The sequence below is a fragment of the Pelobates fuscus genome, chromosome 1 (genome assembly GCF_036172605.1).
Source record: "Pelobates fuscus isolate aPelFus1 chromosome 1, aPelFus1.pri, whole genome shotgun sequence".
In the NCBI taxonomy this organism is placed as follows: Eukaryota; Metazoa; Chordata; class Amphibia; order Anura; family Pelobatidae; genus Pelobates; species Pelobates fuscus.
Window position 1 is genome coordinate 37,122,378 of NC_086317.1, and position 14,954 is coordinate 37,137,331.

The window sequence follows — 14,954 nt, forward strand, 5'->3', positions numbered from 1 at the left end:
AGAATACTTTACAAAAATAACGAACAGATTTTTTATTAAAGCAGTATTCCAACATATATCCAATACTATCTGTTTTTACTTAGTGGCAGAATCTAGCAGAACACTACCACGAGCCGTCTCCAAGCCAAGATAGATTTGTTTCACTTGAAAGAGTAGGACTGAAAACCTCATAACATCAGAGTGAGGAGCTGACAGCACCTGATGGAAGAATGTTACATTAGCGCCAAAGCTTTTAAACTCATTACAAAGACTCCCTCAGACAGCCGCAGCCTAGGAGAAAAAAATGTCTGCTTCTTATTCCAGTACATTCTAAAGACAGTGAATCCGGCAAGAAAAACAAATTATCACCATTCTCCTCTTAGCATAACCTGTGCATTGTTACAGAAACAATTTAACCACTAAAACGTTATCAATACTAATCGACAGTCACAGTGCTTCTACATAGTATGCACTAATAACCCTCGTGGATGAAAGAGACAAAAACATACATTATAAGAAATCAGATAAGAGCAAGTGAATGTTAATATAAACTTTGAGATAGATGTTAATACTAAAGTGAGCTTGGCATCGTTTTCCAGGGGCATATTCCTGGAGCATTTGGCACCCCGGGGCGGATTATATATATATATATATATATATTTTTATTTTTTTTAATGTATTTAGCACTGAGCAGTGTTTGTGTGTTTGAATGTAAGCATGTTTTTATATGAAGTATGTGTGAGTGAATGTAGGGGCGTGTTTGCATGTAGTGTTGGCACTTGAATGCCGGCTGCATTTTTGTAGAGTGTTTTTATGTAGTGTTGATATTTGGTTGCAGGGGTGTATTTGTGTGCAATGTTGGCGAAATGCTGAGATGTATGCACATATACTCAAATATACACACACTGGTACACATGCAGATACACAGATACACAGATGCACACACACATAGGTATACACATGCAGATACATGGAAAACACAATCATGCTCAGATACAGACAAACACTGACACACATACAGATAGAGACACACAGATGCACACACACACATACAGATACACAGACACACATGTACAAGTGTGTGTTTATTGTATGCAGTGTGTGTTTGTGTACAGTGTATGAAGTGTGTATGTGTATAGTGTGTATGCAGTTTGTGTGTGTGTGTATAATGAGTGTAGAGTGAGCAGTGTGTATTGTTTGCGTGTGCCTCCCACCCCCTTCCCTGAATCTTAACTGTGGCCACGGAGGGGGGACACACTACATTCCCTGGTGGTCGGGTGGTACAGTATGGTTGCCCAGTGAAGAGGGGCCCAGGAGTCTTCACATTTTCTTCACATCCAGCAGCAGCATTTCCTCTGTTCTCGCGATTCGCGAGAGCGTTGCCGCGGGTTGCCATGGCAATGCTCCGGCATCCATTGCGTGCAAAGCGTTGCCATTGCAATGCACAGCAATGCTATCACGGATCGCAAGAACAGAGGACATGCTGCTGCTGGATGTGAAGTAAATGGAGAGACTCCTGCAAGCAGCTCGGTCCCTTTACATATGAAAATGCACCCCGCGCACCCCCTTGTGAGTGGTACCCGAGGCAGACCGTCCCCTCCTTAGTACGACACTGGTGCACCAAAATACATATTTTATCACAGAATTACACTATGTACTCAATGTAAAGATTTGAGATATATACTATTTACCTCTGATCAAGAATCGCTATGTCCTCTGCCTTGTGGGCGCTACTCTTCTGGAACACCCACCTCACATCTGCTCTTTGCTCCTCCCACAGTCTTCTTTCATTCGCCCTGCTTGGGAACGCCAGCACACTGGTGTCTGAACAGAACAACATCAGACACTCTATTCCAAGGCTCTCTAGACAGCGCTAGCAGTGTTAGCTTGGGAGTTCCCATAACGCATGCACTGTGGTTGCTATGCTTGGAGACCAAAAGTACCGTCTGTGGGAGGTCTCTTCCGCTCTTCCTGTCAGTCAGTTCTTTTGCATTGAGTATATGCTGAAGAATTGATTAACATGAGAAAGACTTATTTCTAAATAGATTTCCTTCCAATCTACACGTTTGCTAGCAAATCTGCCAGCACAATGTATAGATAGAATTGTATGCGCTTGTTACAGGCATTGTAACGGACACCTTCCGTTGACGGATGCTCCTAGCGCTTCCTGAGGACTCAAAGCACTGCAGCAGACACCACAACCACCGCAGACTCCACAACCACCATAGCTTATCTGGAGTCTCGCCGTTTTCCTTCCACCGTGTATGAACCTCCAGCATCCAGGACCGTGTGGGGAAGACCTCTCCTCCAAGGAGAGCGTAACAGGAGCAAACTCTCAAAAGAGCTAAGTGATTAAAGCTCAAAGGAGTATGCAGCGCATAGCAATCCCCAGTGTGAATATAGCTGTCCCCTCCAATCACGAGACAAGGCTACGTGTTGAGGGTCAAGAAGAACTCAGGTTTAATGGCACACACTCTGCTTTTATGCAATTCTCCCCTGCAAGGAAGACGCCCACATACAATTATACATTACCCAATCACACAATGGTTACATCCCACACTTCTCCTCACCTTAGCCTGAGAGGTAAGCTAATTATCCGTATAGTTTAAAACATACTTTTTACCTAACTTTCATAACTCTAAAACTATACCTCCAATATTAATAAATATATATTATTAATCAGCACATTCCAAATACAAACATACCCAAAAATCATTAAAATCCGTTTAGCCGTTCGGGAGATAGGTATAAGACCGACCGCAAGTATATTTTCATGCCCAAAACAGTTCCATGGATTTGGGCTGTGCGGTCGGTCTATTTTACACCGAGAAAATGACTAAGTCCCATTCGAACGAGCGTTCGAATCTTCGAACGGGACTTAGTCTCCAGCCGCAGTGTCGAAGAAGATACGGGTCAGCGGTGTTCGTGCAATTGGGTAGCCGACAACAGTTCCATAGATTTGGCTGCACACACCGCTGACCACGTTCGAATAAGTTAAAATGGCCGCCGCCACGTGTTCGTTTGTCGAATGGCGGCCACTTCGACGACTTCGGTACTTCGACTGCATCAGAAGTGCCAGTTTAAAAGTTGCAACACTGCTCCAAACTAATTAAAGGGCCAGGAACAGCATTATAAAAATCCATTATGCTCAAATACAGTTCTTAAAGGGCAATACATCCCAGGGCAATAGTTGCAGGGCAGGAGGCGAGCAATCAGTCCTCTCCAATGCCCAGTGGCAAATGGCAGTTTGTCACAGGCATGACAGCTACATGTTAGGAAAAATAATTGTATTGTGTTTTATATCTGAATGTTAAAGTTACACTACAGGCACCAGAACAACTTTAGCTTAATGAAGCAGTGTTAGTATATAGATAATGCCACTGTAGTCTCACTGCTCTATTCTCTGCAATTTAGGAGTTACATCGCTTTGTTAATGAAATCCTAGCCACACCTCATTGACTGTGACTTGCACAGCCTTCCTAAACACTTCCTGTAGATAGAGACATAATGTTTATACTCCCTTTATAGCACATTCTATTTAATTTTGAATTTCTTCTCCCCTGCTCCGTTAATATCCTTCAAGACCCTGCAGGAGCCTCCTGTGTGTGAATAACGTCCAATGTACAAAGAAAACAGTTCAAAAGCACGTTAAGATTTTCTTCACATTGGCTATGTGAGTCACAACCAGGGAAGGTGTGGCTAGGGCAGATAAAGGGAAACAAAAGTGATTTAACACCTAAATGGTCCAAAGTTGAGTAGTGAGACTACCGAGGCATGATCTTTACACAAAAACTGCTACATTAAAGGAACACTTGCACCAGAACAATTGCAGCTTATTGTAGTTGTTGTGAGTATAGAATGTCCCTGCAGGCTTTTACATGTAAACACTGCCTTTTCTAGAGACACATCCAGAGGCAGTCATTGAGCCAGCCACTAGAGGTGCTTTGCATGGAGACACTGAACTTTCCCCATAGAGATGCATTGATTCAATGCAACTCTATGAGGAGATGTTGATTGCCTAGTGGGGCGTTTGCTCCGCCCCTTTACCCACCTCATTGGACAATCTCAGCCAACCCATTGCTTTCCTATGGGACATACTATCCTATAGGAAAGCATTGGATTGGCTAAGATAGTCAGTTTTGATATTGTCAGCTAAGGAGGCGGACCAGGGGTGGGGCCAGCGCTGGCAGACCCACACAGTGCTGGAAACAAGGTGAGTTTTCTATGTATTTAGAGGGGCAGGTTGGGGCTAGAAGGCTAAAAAGTATTTTTAATACTATAGGGTCAGGAATACACCTTTGTATTCCTGACAATATAGTGTCCCTTTAAGGTAAAGTCATTCTTGTGCCTATATTGTCCATGTAATGTGTGTGAATGCAGAGTTGGTTTTGTGTGTACCGTCAGTGTGTGAATGCATAGGCATTTTATCTTTTTTTGCTCTCAGTGTGTACAGCAGTTTCATTAAAGGGAAAACAACGACACTATAGTGCCCCCTTGCGCCACCCTCCCTCTTGTCCCTTCTCCCCGACTAATAAAGGGACCCAGCTCCCTGGGTCGGTGCTCTGCCTCCTCCGATATTACCCAATAGGGGTACCTAATACGCAGCAAGCGCATGAAGCCCTCACCATAGGAAAGCATTGACTCAATGCTTTCTTATAGGAATTTAACTGACGCTGGACGTCCTCACGTAGAGCGTGAGGACGTCTAGTGTCATTTAGGGGACCCAGAGTCAGATAAATTCTAAAGGCTGTCTTAGTACTGCAATATAAACATTGCTGTTTCTCTAAGGACTAAGGCGGGCAGGGACACTGCACATTTCAATGAGAGAAAGTGGTCTGAGTGCCCATAGTGTCCCTTTAATGTTTTCTAATAAACATAACTTCTGTTAGATTGCATTAGTCCTCAGCTTTCCCATTGACAGGCTACTTACCTGTCATGGCAAAACTTACTGCAAGATACTGAAAACATGTAGAATGTCTACCAAAGGAACTTAAAAGGTAGATTTTTTATTTGCATAACAGTACTTATAAAATACATTAATATCAGAGTTATCTCTACCCTATAGTGTCTTGTGATATGCCTCAGGAGGTGCCGAGGGATAACACACTACGGCATTACTATTGACCTCATTGTAGCAGATACATTCATATAGCACCTTCTGTATAGATAGCGTGACTGTCTCGATAAAAAGACTGACAGCTGATATACAAGGAATGTAGCTATTACAGCAGAAACCTTGTGCTCAGATTAGACAAAAAATATCTTGTTTTTGTCTAAATTATTCTGGATTAAGCAAAGAAACATATCAGCACAATCATTCAACAAGTGACCACATGCCAACCCCATCAGTGATAGAACCACATTATTCTTCTGTCTGCTGGTGGAGCACAGGCCTTACAACAGTCTACCTGGTTTCTAAACTTGTTTTTCTCTTAGTTAACCAAATCGTACGTTTGGATTACTGACTAATAAAAGTATGGGGCCTTCTGGTATTTCTGCAGCCTCATATGCATCAGCAGGGGCTTCCTTTTGACAAATGGGTCACATTCTGGGGATTAGACTTTGGAGAGGTAATTGGCCTACTCAGATGGGCCGCTGGTGCGGCTTAGCTTAAAGTGATACGATAGTGCCAGGAATACAAAGCGGTCTCCCCCCAACCCGTTATTTACTTACCTGATCCCAGTGACAATGTCCCTCTGCACTGGTCCGATGCCCGCCCCCTCCTACATCCCGCGACGAGCAGGCACTAATGCATTAGACCTCCCCTTAGGAAAGCTTTGAATCAATGCTTTCCTATGGGAAAAAAAAGCTGATGCTGGGTGTCCTCATGCAGAGCATGAGGACAACCAGTGTTTTAGATACTGGACCAAAAGTCAGTTTTAATCCAGGAAGCCCTTTAGTGGCTGTCTGGGAGACAGCCAGTAGAGGCTGACTTAGTGCTGTAATGTAAATATTGCAGTTTCTTTGGAACCGCATTGTTTAACATTGCAGCACTAAGTGCAAAGGTGACACAGTACCCAGACCACTTCAATGAGCTGAATTTGATTCCTATTGGTGATGGAGACCTGCTAACCAACATGAAGATATGTTATCCTTCTCCCAAGAAATTGTTTTGGGAGTACATTTTAGCCAACATTTGATCTCTTTGTATTATCTGTCCCTCCCATCTCATGTATAGCTTGAGTATCACCAATAAGTCAATGCTTCCAAGGTTCGATCAGGACTATAGAAAATTGGTTCCATAATTTATGCTAATTTCACTGTTCTGGTTCCTATCCTTTCTGCTGTGAGGGGAGGAGCATGCCATTATTAAATGCTCCCATGGCTTTAATCAGAATTTATTTTATTTTTACAAAAAATGGTGCGGTAAGTATGGAAGCAATTTTCTGTTTTATTATGCAAACAAAAATATATTGTTGTCCTTCTTACTCTCTAATTAGTTCTTGGAGAGAACTTCTCTGTACATCTGATTGTTACAGTTTTAACAATGTACTTTTGAGACATTTGATTCTGAAAGTTCTATCAGGTCAGAAGGACACTGACCGAATATAATGAACCAACGATCAATATCTGTGTAATTCAATGAATTGTGACAATTTTTCCAGAACATCAGACAGCGACTGATGCATGTGGTCTTAAGAGTACTTTCCCAGCAGACAGGAAATCCGGACCTTTGTAAATCCTGCACGGCTGAAAATCCAGTTATAAAGAACTTTTAAAAATGTCAGATACTGTGGCTGGGAAGTCCAAACATAATGCAGTTTTGTGCACTCTCTTACACCAAGCATGGTAGCAGTCGCAGAATTTATTAGAACAGGCAATGAGAGATCAGCATTCCAACAGGAGAACCGAGGGATATCTGCTCACACCAGGAGTATAACTATTGATAGAAAAATGGATTCCCCACGTATCCTAAAAAAACACCAAGGAGTCGAGCCACTACACCAGGAATTGTGAATTAACAAGGCAAATTTGAAGCTAAAAAGCCAAATATATCAATTTTCTATATTTCCTAATGAATAAAGCCATCAAAGCCAGTGCACGAGTGGCATCTTCCCTAGGAAAAAGGAAAAAAGTTTGTAGAAAGAGTTTTGAATACTCAGGGGACAGTTAATAATGGGAGAATTAGGAAAAATTCTAATTTAAGGTCAAGGAAAAATTCTCCACGTCAGCTATGATTCCAGTTCGGATACTTTTGACTTAAATTTATAATCACTTTGAATTCCTGACAATTGTCACATTAGTAAATAACCCAAGAGCATTTCGATATACAGGACCAGGAGAGAGAGAGAGAGAGAGGAAACAGAGGGGAAATGAATTGGGGAGAAGTCTTTTTTTTTTTTTTTTAAATCATGTGTAGCCTTTCAGAATCTTTGCCATATAGTAATAAAAAGTTTACAATCTCACATTATGTAAGAATGAATAAAAAAAATAATTAAAAATTATGCAAGAGGAATTACAGCACAGTGGGTCATAATGGTTGTAGTGCTTTGATTGTTCCTTTAATGAGGAATTCTGGAAAATTCATAAGATCATAAACTTAATAGGATTCTATAGTGCCAGGAAAACAAACCCGTTTTCCTGGCACTATAGGGTAAATAGGCCTTCCCCCCCCTCCTGCTGGGCTGAAGGGGTTAAAACCCCTTCAGCCACCTACCATAATGCAGCGCTGGGCTCCTTCGGCGCTGGTGACCTCTCCTCCCCCTGTTGGCGTCAGCTCCCAAGTGGAGCCGCATGCGCGGCCAGAAAACTCAATGCTCTCCTATGTGGATCTGAAATGACGCTGGACTCCATGAGGACGTCCAGCGTAATTTCAGTGCCATTTTCTAACTGCGAATAACAGAAGCGGCCTCTAGTGGCTGTCAGGGAGACAGCCACTAGAGGCTGGGTTAACCCTGCAATGTAAACATAGCAGTTTCTCTGTAGGGTTAAAACTAGGGGGACCTGGCACCCGGACCACTTCATTGAGCTGAAGTGGTCTGGGTGCCTATAGTGGTCCTTTAAGGACAAAATAGACACAGTAGAATAACTTTTATTCCCCTCTGCATACCTCTTACCTAGGGCCGTGGAAGGGTGGGTGGGTGGGGGAGGGAGGGAGGGAGGGGAAGGGGGTAAGGGGAAGGGGAAGGGGGTAAGGGGAAGGGGAAGGGGGTAAGGGGAAGGGGAAGGGGGGAAGGGGAAGGGGGTAAGGGGAAGGGGAAGGACGCCATCTTCAGTTTCCGGAAACTCCACTCTCCACTCTCCCGAGTGCCTGGCCGGGTTACCACTGCAACGCAGCTGGACAGAAGAGCTGCTGGGAGCTGAAGATGGCGTCTGCTACCAAATACCACTGGATCACAAGGGAGTGTAATGTCCCCCCTCCCTGGCCACATGTAAAGAAGGGGAAGACAATTAATTTATTAAAATATATGTATAACAAAACAATAAATAAATAACGTTTTTCGAAAAAGCTTCCCTCCCCCAACAATGCAGCCCCTATCCTATCCCACATATTTACACACTGCATTCACTACACAAACACACACACTGCATTCAGTACAAACACACAGCATCCACTAACCACACTGCTTCCTTGTGGGCTGACCCCGGGGACCCAGATTTTGAGCAGTGTAAGGGGCCTTAATATTTGGCAGCACTGGCGCTGGGTGTCTGTCTAGGTATCTGGTGTAGTGTACATTATATGCTACTTAGCACCCAAAGTTACCAGAAATATTACCTGATACTTTATCTCTGCCTAGCAGCCCCTTGCTATCAGACAAAGTGAACCCATATTGGCAGTCATTAAATCATCAATGGGTAACTCTCTAATTATATCCCACATGTAAACCTCCATTAACTGAATACAAATTCCCCAGCCTTGTGACATGCCATGTTATATACCCAAAGTGACAGCTCAGTAATCTGGAACATTAGAACCCTGCATTGGATACCTGGCATCGTATACTACTGCCTGGCAGCTTTAGTTACTCTGTAAGTTATAACCAGCCTGGCAGTCTAATTACCTGGCTAGCTATGCCTCTAGCTGGCACACCTGGTTACCTGAGAAGATATAGCAGTAACTAGCAATAGCCCTGCAGGACATCGCTGGTTACCTGCCAAATGACAGCAATGGATGATGGTTACCTGCCAGCTAGCAGCATTGGATCATGGTTACCTGAGAAGTTACAGCCCTGGCTAGCTATGTCATGTATGATCTCACTGGTTACCTGCCAGCTAGCAACAATGGATCATGGTTAGCTATGCCATGTATGACTTCCCTGGTTACCTACCAGCTAGCATGGATCATGGCTAGCTATGCCATGTATGACCTCCCTGGTTACCTGCCAGCTAGCATGGATCATGGCTAGCTATGCCATGTATGACTTCCCTGGTTACCTGCCAGCTAGCAGCAATGGATCATGGTTACCTGAGAAGTCGGCCAGTGCAGACACCTGTCTGGTGTAGAGCAGCAGGATGCAGTAAACCAGGTTAGTGACGATCAGGGGCTCCACCTGTCTCCGGTCACAGCCATCTCTCTGGATCATGATGCGCGGATACAGCCTGTGGACTCACATGATCTGAGGTTTAAATGTCCTGGGAAGCTGTCAGTCTGTGAGTCACAGTCCTGATCGTTCCATTCCACGATTATCAACAATGTATCAACCCAGAGCTTCCCTTCCCACACCCCCTCCCTGCTCTACATGTCATTAAATCCCAGCTCCAGCCAGAACCCAGGGGAGTTATAGCCTCACTGAGTGCTGGAGCTCAGAGTGAGCAATTGCTGGGATGGCTGACTTTTGGTTGCATTCAGTCCCCACTGTTTTCCAGCCTGAGCTGCGCTCACTGAGAATAAACAGAAGAGCCCTGCGTGGGTCTGGAGCACGTGGAGTGTTTGGAAACTGTCCAGGCATCCACTCCCCTTTCTACAGCCTCTACTGTCCCAATGGAGCTTCCAGACGCTGGATTAGGCTGCCATCTACTGGAGGTATTGCTAACTGCCCTCTACTTGGAGCTCATAGTAAAAAACACACACCCCTTTCTCATCTTTGACAGTTTATTTACTGTAGTGATAATTTCAATTTAAGGCCGAAATAGCTGAATTTTTTTTAATGGGTGTTTTGGGTCTACAATGTGGAACTGACTTTGAGTTCACTTTGAATTCTCACTTTAAGGCATTGATCAGAAATCTCAATTGTGTGTGTGTGTGTGTGTTCTTGTAAAAAACAGATAATATGTGTATCTTGTAATACCTTTTTATTGGACTAACAGAATTTTTTTTAAGACAAGCTTTCGGGAGAACCTCCCTTTCTCAAGTCTGAAGCATTTCTGAGCAAAGACGACACATAGAATTCACAAAGTTGATTTGTGATACAGGGGTTAACTCAACTTTGAATTCTATGTGTCGTCTTTGCTCAGAAATGCTTCAGACTTGAGAAAGGGAGGTTCTCCCGAAAGCTTGTCTTAAAAAAAATTCTGTTAGTCCAATAAAAAATGTAAATCTACATCACTGGACTAATACGGCCACAATCTCTACTTGTCTTCATCTTAGAACAGTGTGATTGTGTTTGATTAGAATTAGGGACATTTTATAGCAATAGTGCTGTTCGTTACTATGAATAATTATGGAAAAGCAGAATATTTAAGTATTTGATAGATAATATGAGGCAATGGCTTGTTAATTCAAAGAGTGTCTCATTATGGAATCTAAAAGGAATGTTTTTACCTTTTTGCAGTGCAATTCGAAAACACTTCAAATTGAGTTTTTTGCCTTCTTATGAATCAATAGCAGATCGAGAGGGCGGCAAAGGTTGAAATTGATGGACTAGGGAGTCTGCAAGTTCTAGTAGAATGATTTTCTGGTTATTAGAACTGGCAGAAATGTATCAATGGAAGACAAGGAAAATGTGCCAGAAGGTAAAAACCCTCTACATAACCCTTATGGTGGAGCGCTAAGGTATAAAAAGGAGAACATTTATTTACCCCTATATAAAAATTGGAATGGAATCCTATGACTGGGCTATTCATTGAGAGAAAGATATAAAGTGTAGAATGTACAAAAAAGGGGAGTTTTAAAACATATAATGGTCAAACTCACAAGTAAAGTGCCAAAAAGTGGACTGGCTCAGATCACAAACGCCTTGGTGTATTCAGGTGACACCCTCTCTCTTCTTTTCTTTATAAATACACGCAGGAGAAAAAACAGAGAGAAAAGGAGATTCTTGGTGTAGTATAAAATGCAATCCAGTGAATAAAGGTAGAAATATATACTGCTCACCTGATTTAGAGCCAAAGAAAAACCTGGCTCTAGGTGTAAAAACTGGTAGCCCACTAAAGGAGGGCAAACCTTTTCCAAAGTAGGTGGAAGGAATAACCAGTAGGACTTAAAGGACCACTCTAGTGCCAGGAAAGCATACTCGTTTTCCTGGCACTAGAGTGCCCTGAGAGTGCCCCCACCCTCAGGGACCCCCTCCCACCCGGCTCTGGAAAGGGGAAAGGGGTAAAAACTTACCTTTTTCCAGCGCTAGGCGGGGAGCTCTCCTCCTCCTCTCCGCCTCCGTTCCTCCCGTCGGCTGAATGCGCACGCGCGGCAAGAGCTGCGCGCGCATTCAGCCGGTCACATAGGAAAGCATTCATAATGCTTTCCTATGGACGCTTGCGTGCTCTCACTGTGATTTTCACAGTGAGAATCACGCAAGCGCCTCTAGCGGGTGTCAGTGAGACAGCCACTAGAGGAAATAGGGGAAGGCTTAACTAATTGATAAACATAGCAGTTTCTCTGAAACTGCTATGTTTATAAAACAATTAGTTAACCCTAGCTGGACCTGGCACCCAGACCACTTCATTAAGCTGAAGTGGTCTGGGTGCCTAGAGTGGTCCTTTAAGTATCCAATTTGAAACATTTATTAAATAACATTAGTTAGTCTTTCTCTCAATTTATAGCCCAGTCATAGGATTCCATTCTAATGTTTATATAGGGGTAAGTGTACTCCTTGTTATACCTTATCGCTCCACCATAAGGGTTAGGTAGAGGGTTTTTACCTTCCAGCACCTTTTCCATGTCTTACATTCTATTATTTTGGTGAGTTAAGAGATATACCACACGGGTGTGGTAGCAGCTTAAGTATATGACATTTTCATATTACTTTTAACGAGTCCTTTTCCACAGAACCCTTTTTCCACAGAAATGTATCAATGTTAATCTTATCAATATGGAATGAGTCAATTATTTATAATTGGAAATATGTTATATTTGCGAAATAAATACATAAATAATGTCCGCATAATGTAGGGATGTAGCCTTGACTCTCTAGCAGTTATTTTCCATGATTTTTCAACAGACATTAACCGCCAGGGGATTCTAGGAATTGTAGTGTAGCTGGACCTAGAGGGACACAACCAATATATGGTTATGCAGTGTGATTCTCTCAAATGTATTCTTCGTTTTCAAATGTCGTTTTTTTTGTTTTACAATCTACCTCCTCAGCTTATTAGAGGAGAGATGAAAATCAACAGAACAGACCCAAACAGTGGATGGAAGATGTATAATGAATCATAATAATTATGTAATGTATCAATTTCGTTATAAACAATAAATTGTATGTTTTTTTTCTATTTTTTTTTTATTGGCAATAATTATACCATGATAGATAAATAGTAAAGAGAACATCAATAAAGAAGTATATAGGACAGCGATGACCACAAGATAGCTCACCAGATCTGGTGTAACCATAACTGTCATGGTGCTTTGCCATTCTAAAGGCTGACAATGTATCACTGGACTTTCTCTAATTTACCAAACTTATCTAACTCTGCCATATATTGCTGACTTATACAAATACATACGTTTTGTAAAGTTTCAATTGCTCCAAAAGATCTATGTATATATTTTTTCCATCCAATGGAACGAAAGGCAAGTTAACAATGGATATATTCCCATATTTGTATATTACATTGTGATTTCTGTTTAAATATATGTATGTGGTGCCCCATACATCTTTTGGAGCAATTGAAACTTTGCAAAACGAACGTTTGCCATCCACTTCCGGGTTCTTGGAACGCAAGATGAAACGCATGCAGCGTACGCGATGACGAGGAGGGGTGGATTAATTAGAGGGGGGTGGATTTATTAAAGGGGGGGGATTTATTAAAGGGGGGGTTCAATGTACATACCGGTACCGTAAATAAATAAGCCCTACCCTGAAAATAAGCCCTAGTGTGTTTTTGTGACTAAAATTAATATAAGACCCGGTCTTATTTTCGGAGAAACACGGTATATATATATATATAAAATATTTATGCCATACATACAGTGTCACTATGTCAGGGTACCTGTTGTTTCTGCTTTGGCAGGAATCCAGCCTCTGGGACATCTTCATCAAATTGGTGACAATTCTTCTACTCCCTCCGCTCTTCTTGGCCGTTCTGACGCCGGCCACGGTAACACCGCCCCTTTTTATAACGCGGCGCATGCGTGCCGACGTCATGACGTCGATGACGTCACAGCCCGCTGAAACCTCCGAATTAGAAAAACGTTTTGGGGGCGTAGTCATCAATTAAAGAGCCAATATATAACAAGTACTCACTTGCAATGAATCATTGCCCTGTCGTGGTTCTAGCTTGTCTGTTCCTATAGTGCTTACTCTGATTTGATTTCTTGGTATTTGACTTGGCTCTAATTTTGATTATTCTGTTTTCTCCTTCCCTTTGACTCGGCTTGTTATTCGCTTACCTGTCTTCTGGCTCCCTCGACCTCGGCTTGTCACTGACCATTCTTTGTTCTTTCAGACGTGAGTCCGGCCATTCTAAGGCCCGGTATATGTTCTTCTTTACCTTTTGCATTCTGCGTATTGGATTTCTATCTCCATCCTGACACACTACAATGATACCGCTTGATATTTTGTAATCTCTGTTCTAATATTTTATTTATCTATTGTTAAATGCAAATCTTTATTACACGGCTGTGGAGCACACATGAAGAAATACCTGACTAACATAGTCATATCACATTATGAAATTATTTTTTAAAGTTCCATAGTTTTCTAAATGCAATCATGCAAAGTTGGAATGTGAATGGTACATACTCCCACCCACACTCACAGGGTAAACACCGTCATTCCTTTTAGCAAGTATGTATATCTAAATAGGGGCTGTCATACCAAATGTTAAAATCTGTGCAACAGTGACAGACAGTCTGCGTATTCCAGAAACAGCTTAAAACTACAATGCTATGAGATTTTAATATAAATATTATTCATGGATAAAGATGACCTCAATAAAAAATGAAGCGCAAACATGATACGTTGTTGACATTTATTTATTCCTGAATGATGCATTATTCACTATCAATAGAGAAATAATACAGAATTTGTAAAATGTAAACAAACATTATTAGGCTGAAAAAAAATCTCTTACATTGTTTCAATTTAGTCAAGTTTCATTAGTATTTAATATGTGTTTTTGAATTGATCACATTTCACTGTTTAGTGAATAATTCACACTAGTGATAGAGAACGCAAACCTTTAAATGTCATTAACTAGTGATTTCCCCTGTAACTGTCGGTCGGGCTTTCACATCGGAGATACACAGAAGGTAGCGGCATTAGTCGCAATCCTGGACTAGGGGAAACAAAGTACTTTTATTCAAAATATACATCCTACAAGCAACACGCAGCATCAAAAAAGACAAACATGCTTCATCTATAACTATCATTTCTAGTTAGTACTGACCTTTTCCGACATTTTTGATTATTTAATTTAGAAAGGTTTTTGAACTATTTTGGATTAAAGTTTTGTGAAATAATAAAACAAGAACATGTAGAGATGATAAAGGATCAATATGCAAACAGCAGTAACAAGACCACACAAAATAAGTTTATAGTTAAAGGACCACTCCAAGCGCCATAATGACTTCATCTCAATAAAACCTTTATGAAGTCTGGAAGTTTATCTTTAGTTCTCTTGACAGCGCCCATCCACTCGACCAAGTTCTCCTCCAG

The 14,954-nt window shown here is 41.9% G+C and overlaps 1 protein-coding gene across 3 annotated transcripts in view; it reads right to left on the minus strand.

Annotated features, from left to right (window-relative positions):
- The window catches only part of EVA1C (eva-1 homolog C), a 61,972-nt gene extending 52,395 nt beyond the window's left edge, over nucleotides 1-9,577 (minus strand). For all 3 annotated transcript variants that reach the window (XM_063442851.1, XM_063442841.1, XM_063442832.1), the window contains exon 1: nucleotides 9,386-9,577. In XM_063442851.1, the coding sequence (XP_063298921.1) occupies nucleotides 9,386-9,503 (118 nt within the window). In that variant the 5' untranslated portion in view covers nucleotides 9,504-9,577. The remainder of the gene's footprint in view (nucleotides 1-9,385) is intronic.
- Between the last annotated feature and the right edge of the window lie 5,377 nt (nucleotides 9,578-14,954).